General features: G+C 40.1%; 3 protein-coding genes across 17 annotated transcripts in view; 2 read left to right on the forward strand and 1 right to left on the reverse strand.

Annotated features, from left to right (window-relative positions):
• The window catches only part of fbxl17 (F-box and leucine-rich repeat protein 17), a 233582-nt gene extending 231792 nt beyond the window's left edge, over positions 1-1790 (reverse strand). For both annotated transcript variants that reach the window (XM_004547163.3, XM_076890956.1), the window contains exon 1: positions 1586-1790. The gene's annotated coding sequence lies outside the window, so the exon portion shown is untranslated. The remainder of the gene's footprint in view (positions 1-1585) is intronic.
• Positions 1791-3898: 2108 nt separating this feature from the next.
• Positions 3899-7655, forward strand: prxl2c (peroxiredoxin like 2C). 2 transcript variants are annotated; one of them, XM_004547161.6, is made up of 6 exons: positions 3904-4313; positions 4616-4684; positions 4851-4904; positions 5978-6083; positions 6173-6307; positions 6412-7655. In XM_004547161.6, exons 1-6 carry the CDS (start codon positions 4131-4133, stop codon positions 6540-6542), a joined length of 678 nt encoding a protein of 225 aa, XP_004547218.1. In that variant the 5' UTR covers positions 3904-4130; the 3' UTR covers positions 6543-7655. The 2 variants fall into 2 exon arrangements, with proteins under 2 accessions (XP_004547219.1, XP_004547218.1); XM_004547162.6 differs by lacking the exon at positions 4851-4904 and having other exon boundaries at positions 3899-4313.
• A 205-nt stretch (positions 7656-7860) lies between these two features.
• Positions 7861-19704, forward strand: cdc14b (cell division cycle 14B). Of its 13 annotated transcripts, XM_076890958.1 has the most exons (17): positions 8084-8160; positions 9026-9147; positions 9301-9391; positions 9943-10018; positions 10455-10547; positions 10672-10748; positions 11633-11699; positions 11784-11934; positions 12020-12250; positions 12354-12492; positions 12736-12901; positions 12979-13076; positions 16747-16794; positions 16887-17012; positions 17459-17627; positions 18543-18608; positions 18703-19704. In XM_076890958.1, the coding sequence occupies exons 2-16, from the start codon at positions 9081-9083 to the stop codon at positions 18564-18566; spliced, it is 1623 nt and encodes a 540-aa protein (XP_076747073.1). In that variant the 5' UTR covers positions 8084-8160; positions 9026-9080; the 3' UTR covers positions 18567-18608; positions 18703-19704. The 13 variants fall into 13 exon arrangements, 8 of the variants coding, with proteins under 8 accessions (XP_012773533.1, XP_004547212.1, XP_004547213.1 ...); XM_004547155.5 differs by lacking the exon at positions 9026-9147 and having other exon boundaries at positions 7862-8160; XM_004547153.3 differs by lacking the exon at positions 8084-8160 and having other exon boundaries at positions 8850-9147.
• Positions 19705-19729: the final 25 nt, after the last annotated feature.

A 19729-nucleotide genomic window follows, 5' to 3' on the forward strand; every position in this document is an offset into this window, starting at 1 on the left:
TTGGAGGCAAAGTTGGAGAAGCAAGGCTGAGATGGTTTGGACATGTGCAGCACAGGGTTAGTGGATATAATGGACAAAAGATGTTAAATATGTAGCTGCCAGGCAGGAGGAAAAGAGCAAGACCTCAGAGGAGGTTCATGGATGTACTGAAAAAGGCTGTTGTGAGAGCGACAGATGCTAGTTTGTAATGATATGAAAATTCTATGAAAGTTGTAGTGTTAAGACTTGGCATCAAAAAATACGCAATGAAGAAAAAACGATTCAATGAAAAAAGAATTTGATAGTTTCCATCCTCAGTACTACGAATTTATTGTAGTCAGTACATAAACATAGCATAGGTGAATTATTTAGCCCCTGTATAATTAAGAGAACAAAGGATATCCTTTCTTTTGCTTAAAATGACTATTCAAAACATTGTTATATATATATATATATATATATATATATGTCTGATACTTTAATACATTTTTATGAGTAAAGATGTATTTCATCAATTAAGAGAAAATGTCTTTTTGCTAACAATGTTTTGCCCCACATAAATAAAATAATACGGGAAAATTGCAGGATCACTAACAGCTATCATTATCATTATCTCCTTTTTTAAATGAGGCTTTTTTTCGTGCTTTATTAAGCCTGTCATTAGCTGCTTTAATGTTCCTCTTTTCCCTAAAGGAAGAGTCAACATGAACCTTTAGTAGGAAAATCTAATGGCCATCCTTCAATATTTTCAAGGCTGTTTTTTATAGCTGCAGTGAAAGAATGCTCAAGAAAAGATGGGAACTTTACAAGATAACGCTAGAGTTGTCTGACACACACACACGGGGTGGAGAGTGAGATTAACTTAATCTGGAAGGGTGTATTTGTGATCGTGGTGGGCTCGTGTAAATAATGGCACAGATTTCCACACAAAAAGAAAAGAAAAATCTGAGCCTGATCCTGTATGTCAACAACAATCAGGACAGTCCTTTCTGCTGAAACAGACACGACGATGGACAAGACTGACAGCAACCACATGTGTCATTAAACTCAGCACCGGAGAGCCCAACAACACAGTACTGCAATGAAATACTGATGTTATTTGTTAAAAACACTCACAATTTAAGAGTAAAACCTAAATCTCAGCACAGCACACAACAAAGAGCAGCAAGCTTTGCAGCCGTGCTTGCCTACGATGGAAAAGATTCATGCGTGGATGCTGTGCATAACTTGAAAAATGTTTTGGGGGTTTGGGGTTGTTTTTGTTTTGTTTGTTTTTTTAATGATCCACATTTGTTGAGGACGTGAAAAATCTCGTCGGATAACTGCAGCAGTGCAGCACCGGTTGATGGCTGCTGAATCAAAACACAGAGATGTAAACAGTGAACAGGTGGTCATTTGTTTAGCATGTAGAAAAGCCAATGCAGACTTAACGTGACACCTGCGGTTTGCCTGGAATTGCCGCAGATTTGCCTTCAACATTCACACGAACTTAACGCTGTTTTTGAGGGAAAGAAAGACGCGATTGCTTCGCAGTTTTCTGTCAGGCTAGCCTGCTCCATCCCCAGATGCTAAGTTAGCTATAGCCCCAAAAGCAATCATCTCTCACCACTTCACACGGTGCTCCCACACTCCGCACTGCGCTCGCATAATACTGCTAAGCTCCACGGTCAAGATGAACGGTGACGAGCCCCGAAAGGAGAGACAAGGGCTTAGGAAAAACGGCCACTAAATCGCCGTTCTGCTCTTCCAAAACAGTAGCAGCTCTGGTTGTACCTCTGCTGCTGCTGCTGCTGCTCTTGAGGACAGCACTTCCGCACCGAGAGGGCAGCGAGAAGGAAGCCGACGAGGGCGATTCGTAATTCGCCATCAATGAAAATCCTGTTCCCAGGATTTTGGGGATAGAGAAGAACCAAACACTGGATTGATTTTTTTCAACGATAGGTAAATGAAGCTTTGAAAACTGACTTAGAAAACACAGGGTCTAAATATTAAGCTATCTAATGCATACAAATGTGGAATTATAATAGAGTATGGGAATCATTTTGTATCGTGTTTAGATTGTGGAGGTATCGCCACAAGATCATTTAAATTAAAAACAAACTTTTAATTTATTAACCATAGGAAAACTGGACAACCGCCCCAAAATAATCTACTGACAGTGGTTGTTACAGAAAACACTACCTACCTTATAAATTTCTACTCTTAACACCTTTATTCTTGCAGTTACTTTATTTACTGGTCTTCCTCTTCCCTGACAGCTACACATTTAGCACCTTTTGTCCAGTATATCCACTACCGCTCCTCTTCAAATGTCCAAACCACCTCAGCCTTGCCTCTCTAAATCATCAAGCACTGGATATGAGCAGTCCCTCTGGTGCACTAATTTCTAATCCTGTCCATTCTGGTCACTCCCAACAAATAATCAGATTTTATTCGTGAACATAATAGTTGATATTGTGTCTACACACGCTGTATATTATGCGAATTTAAAATAATGAATCCAACATAAAACAAGCATAAAATATACACATACTGCCAAAATACATCAAAGTTAATCGGAATGAACTCATTGTTTGTATCTTAAACGTTTCATGCATTAAACACTTCAAGTCTAGACCACCAAGCAGTATTAGACTAAAGTATGAAATGTAAAACTTAAAAGTCACAAATAGGATAAAATGTATAGTTGTATGTAACTTAACTGGGTTTTTTTGCAGTAACTACAGTATATTGCAGCCAACTTGGTCTTGCGAGGAGCTAAAAAAAAACACTTTGGGGAGAGAGAATCAGGGCATAAAATTATAATTTATAAACATAACACAAGATGAGAGACTGTTAACGACAATATACATAGCACATGTAATTTTCTACAGTACCGAACTGTACAGTATGTCTACTCTATATATATTTAATATACACAGAGAGAGATATAATAATCTGGATGTAAAGTTCAAACTGTATTTCATTGTAAATTCCCATGGCAATGTTCTTCTTATTCTTAAATGTTATTGGCGGTTGGCAAACAACTGATTGGTGCATTACCGCCACCACTAGTATGGAGTGTGGACTGAAATGACGCCCCCACCCCCAAAACAAACAAACAAACAATCAAACAAACAAACAAACAAACAAACAAAAAACCTCAAAGCCTTTCAAACACTCTTCCCGCTTTAAAAAACCGAAATAAAGCCTGTTAACTCCTACTTCCAGAATCCTTTTGCAATAGGTCAACCAGATCCAGTTTCATATTCATATTAATGAGGTTTTGGTTTAATTGTCTCCTCTCCACCTGATATTTCAGACAGTGCAATATCACATGCTCTATAGTTTCTGTTTCTCCACAGAAGGCACATTTCCCCGTATTATGTTTCCCAATCAAGAATAATGTAGCATTTAACCCAGTATGTCCAAATCTCAATCTCTATGACCATCTCCTCTCTCCTGCTCCTTCCAGTGGTTCTCATTTCTCCTACCCCCCTTTGTATTGTATACAACCATCGTCCTCTCCTTTCCTCCTCCTACTGCTTTTGCCAACTACTCCTCATTTCTTGCCTTATGATACTCTTCACTTCAGCTTGACCAAAACTAACAGCCATGTCAACTGTCCCATGTCTTGTGGCTTCCTTCGCCGCTCTGTCTGCCATTTCATTCCCCATTATTCCATAATGGGCTGGAATCCATAGAAACACAACTGTAAGACCCATCATGTTTATTCTGAAAAGTGTTTGCGGAATTTCTGCTAGAGTATCTGCTCTCGCATCTGAGCGACTACACTGTAAACAATAGCTTTTAATGGCCTCATATCCATGGCAATGTTGTTCACTGAGCTGAAATAGGCTATATATAAATAAATGTTGCCTAACTGTTATTGTGAAGTCAGAGCGCGCGCGCACTGACGCACCGGTCAGTTTCTGTTTTGTATTGCCTTATTTATACAACTAAATCCGGAGATTAAGATAATATTAACCAATGTTTAACCAATGAATATGTGTTCGCCGTCTCTCTTCGTTCTCCTGGAGAGAGAGAGAGAGAGAGAGAGAGAGAGAGAGAGAGCATATGGGCGTGAATTTTCCAGGCACCAGCTCCTCCAGGCTGAATTGCAACTCCCAAAATAGCAGCACTGCGAATTCTGGATCCTCTGAGAAAAAAAAATGGCTGAAGTAGTTTCACCAATAACTCGACAAGTAACTAAAGGAAGCCAGGAAAATGTGACCTGTTTTGTGAATATTAATCTCAGAGACGTCGAAGACTGTTTAATTTACGACCGGCATGGAGTTTCTCTTCCGTTCAAGACCCTATACCAAGACAGGAAATCGGTCATAATTTTTGTGCGGGTAGGGAAAACTTCATTTGGCTTAACTTTGCTGATGAGTTATGGGTTCGCATAGGCACCCTACCTTAAGTTGCGTTTTTAACTGGGTCTTGATAGGCTTCAAAGTAGGTGAGCCTAAGTGTAGCTGGCCAGATGCTCCAAGAATTTCCTGTGGTGTGTTGGAAATGGACGAATGAAGAGATCGTTCTTCATAGGTGAAGACAGAGGGATAAATGTTATGGCGCAAGATGTGAATTTTTAAATGCAGTGATCTCTCTCATCACTACAGACTTTTAACATGTTATGTAATATGTGTCCCTGCAGAATTTCTTGTGCTACAGCTGTAAAGAGTATGCTGATGATTTGGGAAAAATACCCAGAGAAGTACTGGAGGTAAGTTCTGTTTAGTAAGGACCATTGCACTAGAGGCTATCAAAACAAAGAGCACAGCTGCAACACTGGCAGCAAAGGTGCTCAGTTGTAGCAATAGGAGGTCTGATGAGTATTAACATAAATAATTGATCATGAGAAATCCAAAATTCCATGTGTGTTGTTGCAGGATGCTGAAATTAGACTGGTCGTGATAGGTCAGTCCGCTTATCATCACATAAAGGTAATTATTTTGTTATATATATACACCCACTGGACACTTGTTCAGCTGCTTGTTAAAGCAAATATCTGATCAGCCAACCACATGGCAGCAACTCAGTGCATTTATGCATGCAGACATGGTCAAAACAACTCGCTGAAGTTTTGAAGAAAGGTGATTTAATTGAGTCTGGTTTTGACATGTGGCCGCTCTATTGGAATTCTGCCACAGTGCCATCTCTAAGGTTTACAGAGAATGGTCGAGAAAAAAAAGGGGGAAATATCCAGTGAGCACCAGTTGTCTGTGTGAAAAGTAAGAGGAGAATGTCCAGACTGCTTCGAGCTGATAAGAAGGCACGAGTAACTGAAATAACCACTTGTTACAACCAAAATATGCAAAAGACCACACCTAGAGCCACTCCTGTCAGCTAAGTACAGGAAACTGAGGCTGCAGTTTGCACAGGCTCAACAAAATCGGGCAATAGAGGTTTGAAAAAAAGCATTCTGGTCTCATGAGTCTCCAATTCTACTTCTACATTCAGATGATAGGATCTGAAGTAAAAAAAAGAATGAAAGTGTGGATTGATTCTGAACTGTTCAGGCTGCTGGTGGTATAATGGTGGAAGGCATATTTTCTTGGTACACCTTGGGCCACTTGGAACCAATTGAGTGTGATTTTAAACTCCGCAGCCTTCCCGAGTATTGATCTTGACCACGTCCATCCCTTTCTGACTACAGTATTCGCATCTTCTGATGGCTATTTCCAGCAGGATTACACATCAAAAAGCTCAGATAATCAAAACTAGTTCAAGGAACAAGAGAAAGAATTCACTATTCACTATATAAGAATTTCCACTACTGCAATCCAGTAGAACGTCTTTGGCATGATGGATGTGCAGCCATCAAAGCTGCACCAACTGTGTGATGCTATCAATTCAATATGAACCAAAATCTCTGTTGAATGTATGCCACAAAGAATTAAGGTCTAACTTTTGCAAGGTGTACCTATTACAGTGTCTGATGAGTGTATATAAATATCACAGCAGGCACTATAGTTTTCCAGACAAATGTACTCTTTCTTCTTGTTCTGTCATGTAGTCGTTCTGCTTGCTCACGGAGTATCCTTATGAAATATATGTGGACCCAGAGAGGCGCATTTACCAAAAGCTGGGGATGAAGAGAGAGGAGACATTCACAGACTCTGGTATGCAAAAACACTGTTGGAGTGTATAAGTAAGCTTATTTTGAGATGATAATGAAACTTTGTCTTTGTATCTGTGTTTGTGAACTCAGCACAGCCTAGTCCCCATGTGAAGTCTGGCGTTTTTATGGGCCAAATCAAGACTATATGGAGAGCCATGACTAGTCCTGCCTTTGATTTTCAGGGTGACCTACATCAACAAGGTGGAGCCATCATTGCAGGACCTGGTAAGTTGGTCTCTCTCTATATATAATGTCATGTGTTAATGTTGCCACTGCATTATATCTTATATCTTTTTTCTTCACACTCACTGTTTTCTCCCTCTCTACAGGCTCCAAAGTCCATTTTTCCCATCTTGACATGAACCGCCTGGACCACATGCCCATCAACTGGCTCCTTCAGCTTGCAGGAGCTCAGAAAACGATTGACTTCAGCGATAAGCCGAAAATCATTCACATCTAGTTAGGTGCCTGCCTGAAAGTTTCATCCCACGTCACTGCTGTAATCACACATGGAGTGTATATACAATCAGCTTCAAACTCTAAGACGACTAAATGAGTTTCTGTTGCTTCTGTTGTGCATTTGAACTCAACTTGATTGACAAATAGTACATTACAATGACTTTATCAGCTTAACACACACCTCTCTCCTCTTCCCTCAACTGTCTTGGCTTTAATAACATCACTCAAACTGAAAGTGCATGCGGCAAGTTTGTGCAAAAACCGATAAGGCATGTTTTCCTGGCATGATCTGAAAGTGTTCCAAATATCTTCTTGAGAAATCAGTGAATGCTTGGCCTTTGCAGTGTCCCCTTTAAATGTTTAGCAGGGCTGAGGTCCAATGACTGTGGAGGAAAAAGTCAATGTCAGCCAACACTCTTTTTTTGTAGTCTTATATAGTTTTCAAGAAGTTCTTGCAAAACTTTGACAAATAAGACAACACGTCTAATTTGTCATTCTCTTTGTCCAACTCTATAGACAACCCTCCCAGAACTGAATATTTATGTTCTGTTTGTCTTCTTAAATACACCATTATGTTACAGACAGAAATCTCTAACTTGGATTCATCATTACATTGATTCCCCCCCCCCCCCCCCCCCCCACAGTGGTCTACTGTTAAGTTACATTACTGTTGAGGATAGACAAATTGCAGCAAGAAGAGTTTTATCCGTAACAAATATTTCAGTCCCAGCATTCCCAAGTATGTTATTTATTTCAAGGCTAGACACTGACCTGACCAAATGACCAAAAACCTGGGAGAGGTTAGAATCACTGGCCTTGCAAATAGTACAGTTTCATTAAAAAATGCACTACTGGCATTGTCCAGTGTCTCCAATCACATGTCAAGAGCTGATGATGGTTGTTCTTGATGCAGGAGGATTTTCTCTGTTTTCAGTCTGTGGTCTGAAACAGCAGTAAACCCTTATATTCCAGTGTGTTTTGTGGTATAATTATGTGCCTGTTTTGTAGTGATAAGACTGAATAGCAGCTGTTGCACTGATTTTACTACCTTGTCACATTCCCATTGCAATCTGCAAAGTTTATTATATTGTAAATAAAGACATTTTTTTTGTTATTTATTGGCTGCCATATATGATCTACAGTGCAAGGCCAGAGCACGGTTGCATTCAAATAGGAAAAACTCTGGCATCAAGGACTACATTTCCAATATGTTATCTATTGGTACAGCACCAGCTGCTGCAGCTGAACGGTGAAGGGTGGGCATTGGACATCTAATCCCGATACGTCACTTGCAGGGGATTCAGAAAGCAGAAACCTGCCCCTGTTCACAGACGTCACCACCAGAGAGGTTGGAACGGGTAACTGGAAGCACGCAGACACAGGCAGACCATCGGGGGCGAGACATGACATATTAGCGCGTCGACAACACGAGGACAAGCCGCCGCACTGTGAAGCGCAGGGGTGTCTGTCGCTGCTGCACGGGAATGTCCAGCAGCCCTGAGGAGAAAAAATGAAGCGCAAGAGCGAAAGGAGGCGAGCCGAGTCGAGGAAAAAGCGCTGTGCAGCTCACAGCAGCTCAGAGGCGGAGCCAAACTCTGATATTTACATTGAGATAACAGGTAAGGGGGTCTGCAGAATGCACCCGGTCAACTTTGCGCACAGTTGGCAAATGCACGAAAGCGCGCACTACAGGCGAAACCCCCCCAAAAATGTCGTGCACTGACCATTGTGTGTGAACGTCTTTGATTTTTTTCCCTGCTTTTGTCCTCTCATGGCGACACCGTCTGTCCCTTTAATGTTATTACAGCGGGTTTTGCCTCGATTTACCTTAGCTCCGTGCACATGAAACCTCCAACAATGAGCAGTTTTACTCGGGTATTTAATTTCAGAGCAGGGAATTGCGGCAGAGTTGCACCTTTTTGTTTTATGAAGTCGGTGTGAGGTGCGAGTGCATACTTAGAGGTGGTTTGCTGTATCAATGTCATAAATATCACAGTCAACCCACTGTCAGTTCCATTTATGTTTTATTTTCATATCTTTATGGCGTTTCCTGGTTCCCACATCCTCGGTGAGCTGAAAGAGGGGAGGTTCGTCGAAGTAGAAATCACAAATCTGACTGGCTAAGAGATCGTCCTAGCAACCGCTTGGGCAACGATCCCAGGGCCTATCATGTGTCTAATATCAAGAACTTTAAACTGAACTAGGCGGGGCAGAGCCTGACGTACGCGTTTGTCTACCAATCACGTAGTCCTCTGCATCTCTTGCAGCCAATAGCGTCCCGAGAACCGCCTCAGGGGAGGGGTCGCGCAGAGCTCATTTTTAGCAGAGTACGCACTTAGACACGAAACTCTCCGTCCTTCCCTCTTCGGCAAGTGACTTTCTCCACTTTAAAAGACTAAAGAAACCTTCCTTATCCCTTTTAAATTTACATTTTGCCACTTTAAACTTAACTATTCGCGTTTTATTTTTATTTTTTTTACCTAGCATGCGAAAGTCTCAGTGAAGAAAGTCACCCCGTGTGTTTCTGTATAAAAACGTCATGTTCAAAACAGTTTGCAAGATGACCGCGGACGATGTTTCGTCAGTGTGCATTGAGTTCATCAAAGGTAAGTCGCGAGAAAAAATACTTTTAAAAAGTATTAGACGAAGAGAGTTTTTTTTAATAATCAGCAGCATGCATGTGTTTACATGACAAAAAACAAGTAACTGCCTTTATTTTAATGTTGTCCCCTCCCTCTTCCCCTGTCATGTTCCTCCAGATCAACTGTATTTTGCCATACTTCAGCAAAAGATCAAGAGCACAGCTGAAAGACACTGTTTCTGCATCGATGAAGAACTGGCATATGAGAAGTGAGTAGTCATACTCACCACTTACTTGGATTACTAGTTTCCATATCGTGTGTGTCCCCTTTCTTTCTTTCTTCCTTTCTCTCCTTTTGGTCTGAGTGCCATAAAATAGGCACACCTCATGTTATCAAATGCTGATCTTTAACAGTAGGGTTTGTGTGAGTAGATGTGTACATAACTTGCCCCTTACTGTGATGTTACGCAATGTCATGGTGCATTGCAAAAGATATTCAACTTCAAAGCCAGTGGAAGAGGTTCCACTACTTGCTATTTTAGCAACATCAGGGCTTTTAAAGGATGGCTCACTAGGACAGGACTGACCTTTTAAAGTTTATGCTAGTGTTACAAAAAGACCTGGTGCTTGCAGCTTTTTGTCCTGTTCTGATTGACCCATGATGTTTCTAAATATAGCCTTTACTCTGTCAGTGTTTTTACAGTGTGAATCTTGGGTAGCCGATTCTGTCTAGTGAAACTTCCCTAGAGATGATAGCTGGCTGCATAAATAGCCACTGACACACTCTTTGTTCTCTGCTTTCTCTCTCTCCCTCTCTTAGCTTCTATGCGGACTTTGGTCCCCTTAACCTGGCCATGTTTTATCGCTTCTGCTGCAAGCTGACAAAGAAGCTCAAGGTAAAGTAAACTGATGCTCTTAATTTGCAGTTCCTGTAAGGGGGGGGGGGTTCAATCAATAGCTTTTTATACCTACAGTAGGTAAACAAAGTAAAGTAGTGTTTGGGCTTTTATGTAATACAGTCAGCTGTCTTATTGTTTAATCTATGTACCTAATAGTGCAAACATGTTTGCGTTATTGCTTTGTGCTGAGACAGTTTACGTGTATTTGCATGTGAGCTGGAAAAGATGCTGATCACAGGCTGGGGCAGCTGAGCTCCTGTGCATGATTGATTTATTGATGGTTGTCCAGCCTTTTCAATTTAAGATATCTTTGCTTGTTGATCCTTGGTAGACCTAATGAATAACTTTTCAGTTATACAGGTAATCATTTTTTTTGTCACTCAAATAAATAAAGAATCACCTGTAATTTCATGTTGTTAATGTATTTGTGCAGTCCATTACACTCTCAAGGAAGAAGATCATATTTTATACATGTGGAGATCAGAAGAAGCAAGCCAATGCTGCCTATCTAATAGGCTCATATGCAGTAAGTTGTTTGCAAACATGTGTATTACAAATAACTTATGGACTTGTGCTGTGCCTAATGTAACAGAAATTATATTAGCATGTAATACATATGGCATTTGCTGATTGCACATTTGTATTTATAGGTAATGCATCTAAATATGTTGCCAGAGGAGGCCTACAGTCTGCTGATGTCAAGAAATTCATCATATATTCCATTCAGGTAACAGTTTGCAAAACAATTTTTACTCAGACTAATTTAATAATAACAGTTTTAACTGCCATTCGCATTTTAATTTGATTTTCAAGTGTCTCTGACTGAAAGTATAAGTTTCTGGTTTCAGCCTCTCTTCATTAATCAAGGAGACTGTTAAGTGATAAGAGGAGCTGGGTGGGAGGGTTAAACTATACTGATTAAAGGAAAATGATAATAGATTAATTTCTATTCTAGTTATTGTTTTTTCTTAAAGGGGACCTATTAAGCTAAATTTCCAGTTCCAGGTTTCTCTTACTGGACTTTACTAGAGTTTCTCTGCACCATTCACAAATTAAAATAACACTTAGTTATAAATAGCAGACATTGGTGCAAGCTTGTAAAAAAATTTAGCTCATTTTAGCTCTGCCTTTGAGCTAAATTTCTTCTGATTGGCTTACCTCAAAAGCATGTTATCATATCATTATAACTATCCAAAAAGAAGTAAAACATATTGGAAACCAAGGTTATAGAGCAGTCAGAAGCTTAAATTCACATAGGTTTCCTGCAGACATTGTTTAATATAAGCATCCACCATTGTAACAACATGTGTTTAACAGAAAATTTGAAATCATAATAGGTCCACTTTAACATACCTCAATGAAATTGCACAGCAAATTAAATATTGGAGCACTGTTTAGCCCCAACTACAACACAAGATTAAAGCACAATGCTACTGTGGCTCATCAGAATTATGACAGGGACCTTTAAGAGGAGGGGTCACACATGCTTTTTGAGAGGGAAAGAGAGAAAAAGTTCAGAATAAGAAGAAGTGATATCATATTCAGTGTTTAAATGAATATGAAATCCCATGTATGTTGTGCAGAACCTTAAATATGTTTTATATTTTACAGAGATGCTTCATTTGGAACCTGCATGTACAATCTGAACATCCTAGACTGTCTTCGTGGTGTGCACAAAGTATGTCATTTAAAGAATGAATTCCTTTTCTTTGTTGTATTAACACACCCTAACAAAATGACTTTCAATTCAACGCTCCGCTAGGCTTTGCATTATGGCTGGCTCGACTTCTCTAACTTTGATGTGGAAGAATATGAGCACTATGAGAGAGCAGAAAATGGAGACTTGAACTGGATCATTCCAGGAAAGTTCCTTGCATTCAGTGGGCCGCATCCAAAAAGCAAAATAGAGAATGGTAATTAAAGTACATTACAGGACTATGTCTCACCACATTTTAACACATCCTGAACTCACAAGAATGTTTTCCTTTCTTATTTTAGGGTACCCTTTGCACGCTCCTGAGGCCTACATCCCATACTTCAGGAAGCACAACATCACTACCATCATCAGACTCAACAAGAAGATGTATGATGCCCGACGTTTTACAGACTCTGGGTTTGAACATCAGGACCTCTTCTTTGTGGATGGAAGCACACCGAATGATTCTATTGTTAGGACGTTTCTCAACATCTGTGAGAACGCTGAAGGAGCCATTGCAGTCCACTGTAAAGGTAGGTTTTTTTTGGTGCAAGACGTACTTGTAGCTACATAAACCTTGCTCGGTTTCCTGTTTACGGCACAATTTCAATGCACACTACTTTTCTTTTGTTTTAGCTGGGCTAGGAAGGACTGGTACTCTGATTGCCTGCTATATGATGAAACATTACCGCCTAACTGCAGCAGAGGCCATCGCTTGGATACGGATCTGCCGACCAGGGTCCATCATTGGACCTCAGCAGAACTTTGTTGAAGAGTAAGTGTTCACTAGAGCAGGACTTTCAAAATGTCACATTTTAAAAAATCTTTAAATACTTTCAAAGTATTTTGTATTGATACATATCTGAGATTAAACTAGATAAATTAACCACAGTTTAAGTTTTATAGCTGTGGTTTGAAACAACACTGTTTCAGGCAACAAATTATTAGATGATGAAAAATCTTAAAGTCATGTGATTTTTGGTTTGGCAAGAAAATCATTGTGTGGTTTGTGTATCAGGAAGCAGAACAGTCTGTGGGCAGAAGGAGATGTTTTCCGCGAGAAGATGCTGAATGAACGTGAGAATGGTAAGATGGCTGTAACCAGGATCCTATCTGGAGTGGATGACATAACCATCAATGGGAGCAACAAGAACAGAGGATCCAAGAAAGAAGAGATGGAAATGGTGAGTTTGAAACCAAAGTCTTAAGTCTTTCATTCTAATAATTCATTCTGCTCATTGTTTTTCTCTTTTTTTTGCAGTACAATGATGAAGAGGAGAGAAATGGCCTAACACAGGGTGATAAATTACGAGCTCTTAAGAGCAAGAGGCAGGCCAGATCATCTTCGGGTTCACTATCGTAAGTATCCAGGCAGCCTGCAAGCCTCATCATGCATCACACCATTGTGCTGTAGTACAGTAAAATGAGCGAATCAGTCCCTTGGATCATTACATGTATACAGTAGTGTTTTTCAAAGCATAAAAAAGATGACCAGGAAGTGACCATGTAGGATTTCTTTGGTTACATTTATCATTTCGTTGGGTAAGCTTTCTGTCTTCCTCAGTAACTTCTTCCAGGTAGTCCGCTTTGGGAGTCGGGTTTGAGGATTTGGCAGGGCTGCCCTCATTTAACCATGCCATACAATTTCATCCTAATACTGTACTTTAAACCGTTTGGAATATCTGCATTATTTTAATAACCATGTTTCTTTTTTCAAATTTCATCTCATACGGATAGAGTATAATAAAGTCATCCTATTACCATGTGTAATCAGTGAGGATAAACAATAAGATGAGAAAGTGGTAGCCCAGATACTTAGGCTCAAAGTGACACAGTTGTTTGCAGGGTTGGATTTTAGTTATCTGATATACACTTTTCCAGGAAAAACTGTTTTGTGGGTTGAATTTAGAAAGGCATGAACAATGTGGAAGCTAAAGATGATAGCTCTATGAAAATCTTTTGCTAAAGTGCTGATGGTGTGTAAGCTGTGTTCTTTGGTCAGAAGCTTAAAAAAGTTCAGTTTGGACAAAAGCATATGTAAGCCAAGTCAATATAAAGCTTATCTGTCACTAGGTTATCATGAAATCAGTAGGTCACTCATTCAAGTCAACAGAAAGTTTTTCTATAGATAAACTTTGTAGCTGAGACAACAAATATTGATTAGCTTTTCTAATTCTTTGAAAAAAGAAGAAAGAAAGGAAAAAAAGAAACGATCAGCCGTATTTGGACAACTATGACGTGAGCTTCCCGCTCTATGCCAGTGGGGGGTGCTAAAGTGCAAAACCTAACCCTCTACTGAACAACAACGTCATTAAAAGATTATTAAAATTTCCTCTATTGTTGTTTTTCTGCCCAAGTCCACATCATTTGTGTCCATATAATTCAAAGCTGTGGAAGGTTGGTCAGTATGGCAGAGTATGGTTGACCGGCCTCTGCCAATGTACCCATATGGCTTTGGCTTTTGTTGTCCCATGTCAGGCAGGTGGTAGTGTTCTGCTGCAGCCTCATGGGCACGGTGTGGCCGATGTGTTGCCTGCCGTTCAAAAGATAGCAGAGAGAGGCAGAGAAAGAGTTGGGGAGAGGAAAAACAGAGAGAGGATGTGAGGTTTTGTACGTTGGAGGTAAGTGCACGTCAGTTCCTTTCTAGCCGACATCCTCTTCCTGTTTAAAAAATATATATATTGGTAAGCCAGCGAATGGTGTGACAGATTTGAAGTTATCCTTTTTTTTTTTTTTCTCTCTCTTCCTTTTCTTTTCTTTTGATGACTGGTGTGAAGAGGTTATGCACTTAGTGGATGCATTACATTTACACGCCTTTCATTATCTGCCTCATGGACACACCGAGCTGTTCTGCTTTGATATCAAGGCATATCTGTGGTATCCTCTGAGTCACAATAAAAGCTCTCAAGTTAACAGCACCAATTATTCAACCAATCACGGTTTTAAATAAGATCGGGATTAGTTGAATTCAATGTTTTATTGCTTTGCTTGCACGACTGACTTGGCTCACATCAAGATAAAGTCTGAATCAGGGAAGCTTTGACCTTGTTCTCATCTGCAGTACGTAATTCCTCATTGCTTGGTAAAGTAGTGAATTTGCCAGCTGATTCATTAATGTTTAGGTGTAAATTGGCAGTAGTTCTTTGGTACTGGACTAAGCTATGATTTCGAGTGTTTTGTGAGTTTAATTAGTGTCTTTAAATTCTGTTATTTGGATAGTAAAATCCTCCAGATCCTCGTTATCACATAAAGCATTAGAAAAACATTGTGGGCTAGGGGCTATGGGCTAGGTAGTTGCACGAAAACAGAGAGTTGAGGCTGAAGGGAGATTTGCTTGCACTACAGGCCATATGCTGCTGCAGGGAATGCATTGCTACACATCTAATGCTCCATTTCCAGCTGAGCATCACCATCTGGCTCCACTGTTTGGTTTATTATGCAACACCAATATGCATGTTAAACTCCAGGGACGATTAGAACGATGACTGTCAGAACTTCTTCACTTTTCTGCCTCTTCACGCATGGCAACAGGCATGAAACCCTTGGACATGCACGCATGCACATGCCTCTGTGTTTGTGTCTAACATGTACTTAATGCTGGGCTGGGATCATTGTCAGTTGCCTGTTGTTTTTCCATTGCTCTTGTGACTGGATCAGTGTATGCATACCATCTGAGCTTTGTTTACTCTTGCAGGAGTCCATCTCTGTTAGCTTCTATTAAAAGTGTGGGACAGAGTTTAGAAATGGGTGCTTAATTCTTGTAGGATCTGACTATTTTTAGATGTTTCTGTTAAACAGAGCCCATCTCCTTCATTGGCAGGCTTATATCAGTCACTACAATTTCAGTACCAGGGATACTATTTAATGTCTGTAAATGCTGCCTGGGGTTCTTTTTTTTCCTAGAATCGTGTTTTATTTTCAAGTACTTTTGAGGAGCTTACGATACAAAAAAACTCACTCCTATATTTATTATAAATATGTAGAACTTAAGTAAAATAAAGTTGTTTTTTTTTTCCTCAAGTAAGTTAACCTACTTTAAACTTCCTACATTAGTTGGGTTCTTTATGGCTGACTGCTTATACAACAGAGCAAGTGATGAACAAAAATATGCTGTTTGGCACTGTTGGATGAAAGGCTCTACAAAAGGTGATTCATCTAATCCAGTCCCAGTGGAAAAGCACAACATCAGAGGCTTTATGTCCTGCCCAGACGTCTCTTGTCTCTCCTTCCTTTTTCCCCCCTTTTTTTCCATTTGCTCTTGTTGTTGGATTTGTCCTCCTTTCAGATGGCTGGTAGCCATGCTGCTCTCCTCCCTGTGTAGCCTTGCCCTGTGGTGGATTGTGTATGGCTTCCCTTCTTCCATCCTGCATTTCTGTATAGACGGGTTAGGATTTCAATGAGTTCTACTGCCCGTCAGCCCCCCCAAAACCTGCCCTGCCCCTCCTTCTGGAGCTCTAACTGAGAATGCTGTAAGTGAGCCCCCAGTCTCTTTTTAATTCCCAACCCGAATCAGAAATTTGTTCAAAATCATCTTACTGTTCCTATATTCTTTCTGCAAATACTGTAAAGTCAAAGCTAATGAGCAGAGCCAGTTTTTAAAAATCTAAAACATCAAAGGCTACTGCCTTGACCTTGTCAGCATTTTTTGTACATGATGATTTGTACCATAAACATTCCCATCACCCCGTCACCTTTACACATCATGCTTTGCTGGTTATTGTGTTGACTTATTCCCAACTGTTAAATTGGCAGACAATTAAGAGCTGCTGATGGAAATGACTAAGACAGATCAAGACTCTCTTTAAGTTTTAGTGCCACCTCCTCGCTTTAACTTAGCTCTACTAATCCTACCTGGCTGCTGAATGCAATAATATTCTGTTCACACGGCTAAAACTGTCACATTAAAAACAAAACATTTTTTCTCATTACCATGCAAACCTTTCCCCTGCTATCCACTCTGAAGTGTAGTTCATTACATATACATATGAAGTTTCACATTTTTTACTGCTATGTTACTTTGTCTTCACAGACAAGAGGAGAATAAGATGCACACCAGATCCTCATCACAGTCCCTGAGGTAAAGTGTACAATGTACACACAAAATGCACACCTACATACACATACTGACATAAAGCAGGGCTTAGACTAATGAATATGTCTCCTCTGCAGCGGAGTCATCTTGCAGGCAAGTTTTCAGAGCTGTAAGACAAGTGTTAGCCCATTGGCTCTATCTGACCAGTCAGACAGCAGGAAAAGGACCAGAACCTCCCTTCCAGCCAATGGAACAGGAGGAAGGTCAGTGGAAGAATTTAAATAACACTTATTTGCCCGAACTGACTTTCCCGGATAGACTTTACATACGTTATACAGTTAAAATTATCCACAAAGGTCAACAATGTTTCAGTTTGGATCATAGACTAGACAGAAAACATTGCTGCAGCTGCAATTTGACATCACCCATAATCTGCAGATAGGACATCATGTATATTCAATATGAAAGTGTTTACCTAGTTGCCCCCTGCTGGCCATTATAAATAATGCGTGTTTAAAGCAGTCTGTAGGTTGTATTTTTAACTTCAGTCATTACATGTGAAATTGTACTGTTGTAATAATAATACATGCTTTGTATTTTAATTCCTCTATGTACCATTGAAACTGAAAAAAACAAACAAAAATAGAGAGGCTATAGCCACTCATGAGTGCTTGCTGAGTACATTAACAGCTTCCCTTTTCTCTACCAGCTCCCTGTGCAACACCAGACTGGTCAGGTCCCTAGGCAACTTGCATGTCGTGGCTGGTGGCAAAGACCCAATGTGTTGTGAACCATGTGACAGCCATAGACAGACAGCCAGTGTCACAACCAACTTAGGCTCTCCCATCAGCTTAAGCATGGGACAGGTCCATCTACAGGCAAGCTTCCTTAGATCTTCACAAGCCAAGTGGAGATTTGGACTGCATTTGCACAGGAGCCAAAAATTGCAATATGCAAAAAGAGATATGATCTTTAGTGCCTGTGCAAATTCAGCAAAAATTTCAGAGGCTTGGAATACACGTCGTTTCACTTCAGTTTTCAAAAAAAGGGGTTGTGCCATAATCACATGATGTTCCTAGGCTGGGCTGCATCGCCTACTGAAACAAAACCTGTGATTCATTCAAAAAATGTTTCTTAAAAAAAAAAGACTGTTTCCACCAACAACAGTTAAGATCTTACAGTTTAGGTAAAAGTGGAAGCATTTGAATGCATTTTTTTTTAATGAAGGAATGGATTAATTATAAACAGGTGAATACTTTCATTGAATTTAATTATTCAGTTAATTTAAGCATTAAGTAAAACAAAATGGTACTGCAGATCCTTTCAGTGTAGAGAAATTTGCATTTTTTTCATCATGACAGAAGGCTAATGAGGTTTACATAGAGAAACTAAATACTATTAATAAATATTGTTTTATGAATTTGATGAAGGTGCAACCCAGCTCAGATTCTTTACTCAGATGAACTAACCTTTATATATAACTGGATATTGTCCAGGTCTAACATGTAGTAAATCTGATGGTGCATATGTACCACTATCAGGATGCCAAATTAAATTCCACTTGGCACAATCCCCCTGCTGCTTCATTCAAACATTTTCCCTGCATGTTCTCTGAGAACAGTTTGTTTGAGAGTATGGCTGGCTATAGCTTCTCTAGACTTTGTGCACCTCACTTCACTCTGCCTTTGGCCTGTTGTTACCACTCTGTAGCCATGTGTGCATTCTTTTCTTGAGCCAATCTTTAATGTTCACCTCCCTTCTTTTCCTCCTTTTACGTTTCATATATGCAACAGACGTACCGTCTCCAGAGGATGTAAAGCTCGCAGCTCTTTGCAATCCATTAGGTTTTCCAGGCTATGGTATCTACCGCTTCACTTTTCTGTCTTGCATTTACTCTAGTATTGTAATGATTTAATCTTAAATAACTCTATTTTTCCCCCTTCTTCTTTGTAGTCACTCCATACCCAAACCTAGAGCTCCTCTACTGCGGTGAGCCTGTGGATCTGGAAAATCTGATACATTACCTTCTATACAGCTGACGTGGGGGGAAAGAGACGTTACAGAAACACCACAAATACTTCATTCAAAATTTTATGATTACAAGCCATTTTATCCATAGGACTCTTTTTAAACATAGAATCATGAACTGAACTGCTAGTTTTAATCATTGCCTGGTTGTTTCTACTTAACTGAAGCATGCAGTAGCAGCATCAGATCGAATCATTGTATGAATGTGTGGATCCAGGAGTTTTCCTCCAAAATGAGCACTGTGCAGAACTTATTCTGATAAGGGTTCATGGTGGGAAGTATTTGATAGAATTGGCCTTTAATTTGTCCCGAGTCCCTGATCTTGGGCCTTGCATTGTGTGTTTGCCATGGACATAGTTAAGTCTATTGGCAGTAATTCCATCACAAAATGGTAAATGGCCTGTATTTGTATAGCGCTTTTCTAGTCCCTAAGGACCCCAAAGTGCTTTACACATTCAGTCATCCACCCATTCACACACTGGTGATGGCAAGCTACATTGTAGCCACAGCCACCCTGGGGCGCACTGACAGAGGTGAGGCTGCTGAACACTGGCACCACCGGGCCCTCTGACCACCACCAGTAGGCAACGGGTGAAGTGTCTTGCCCAAGGACACAACGACAGAGACTGTCCAAGCCGGGGCTCGAACTCTCAACCTTCCGATTACAAGGCGACATGTGCATTTGTACCTCTATTGAATATCTGATGTCTCTTACTTGTGAAGCTTTTCAGCTCCTGTACTTAAACTGTAAATATGTCAACATTTGATATACTCTGTATTTTGTAAATATTTTGTACTGTTAGATCATCCTATAAATGAGTGGGTGGTCCTAACAGGGCCTGGTCTAACTCACCTTCATAATCCATGGAAGACATTTGCTTGAAGCACACAGAATCATACTTTTTAATAAATGTATACCCAAGTATGTCTCTGGCTTAGTCCTTTCATTACA

The sequence above is a fragment of the Maylandia zebra genome, linkage group LG12, assembly GCF_041146795.1.
Source record: "Maylandia zebra isolate NMK-2024a linkage group LG12, Mzebra_GT3a, whole genome shotgun sequence".
NCBI classification, from domain to species: domain Eukaryota; kingdom Metazoa; phylum Chordata; class Actinopteri; order Cichliformes; family Cichlidae; genus Maylandia; species Maylandia zebra.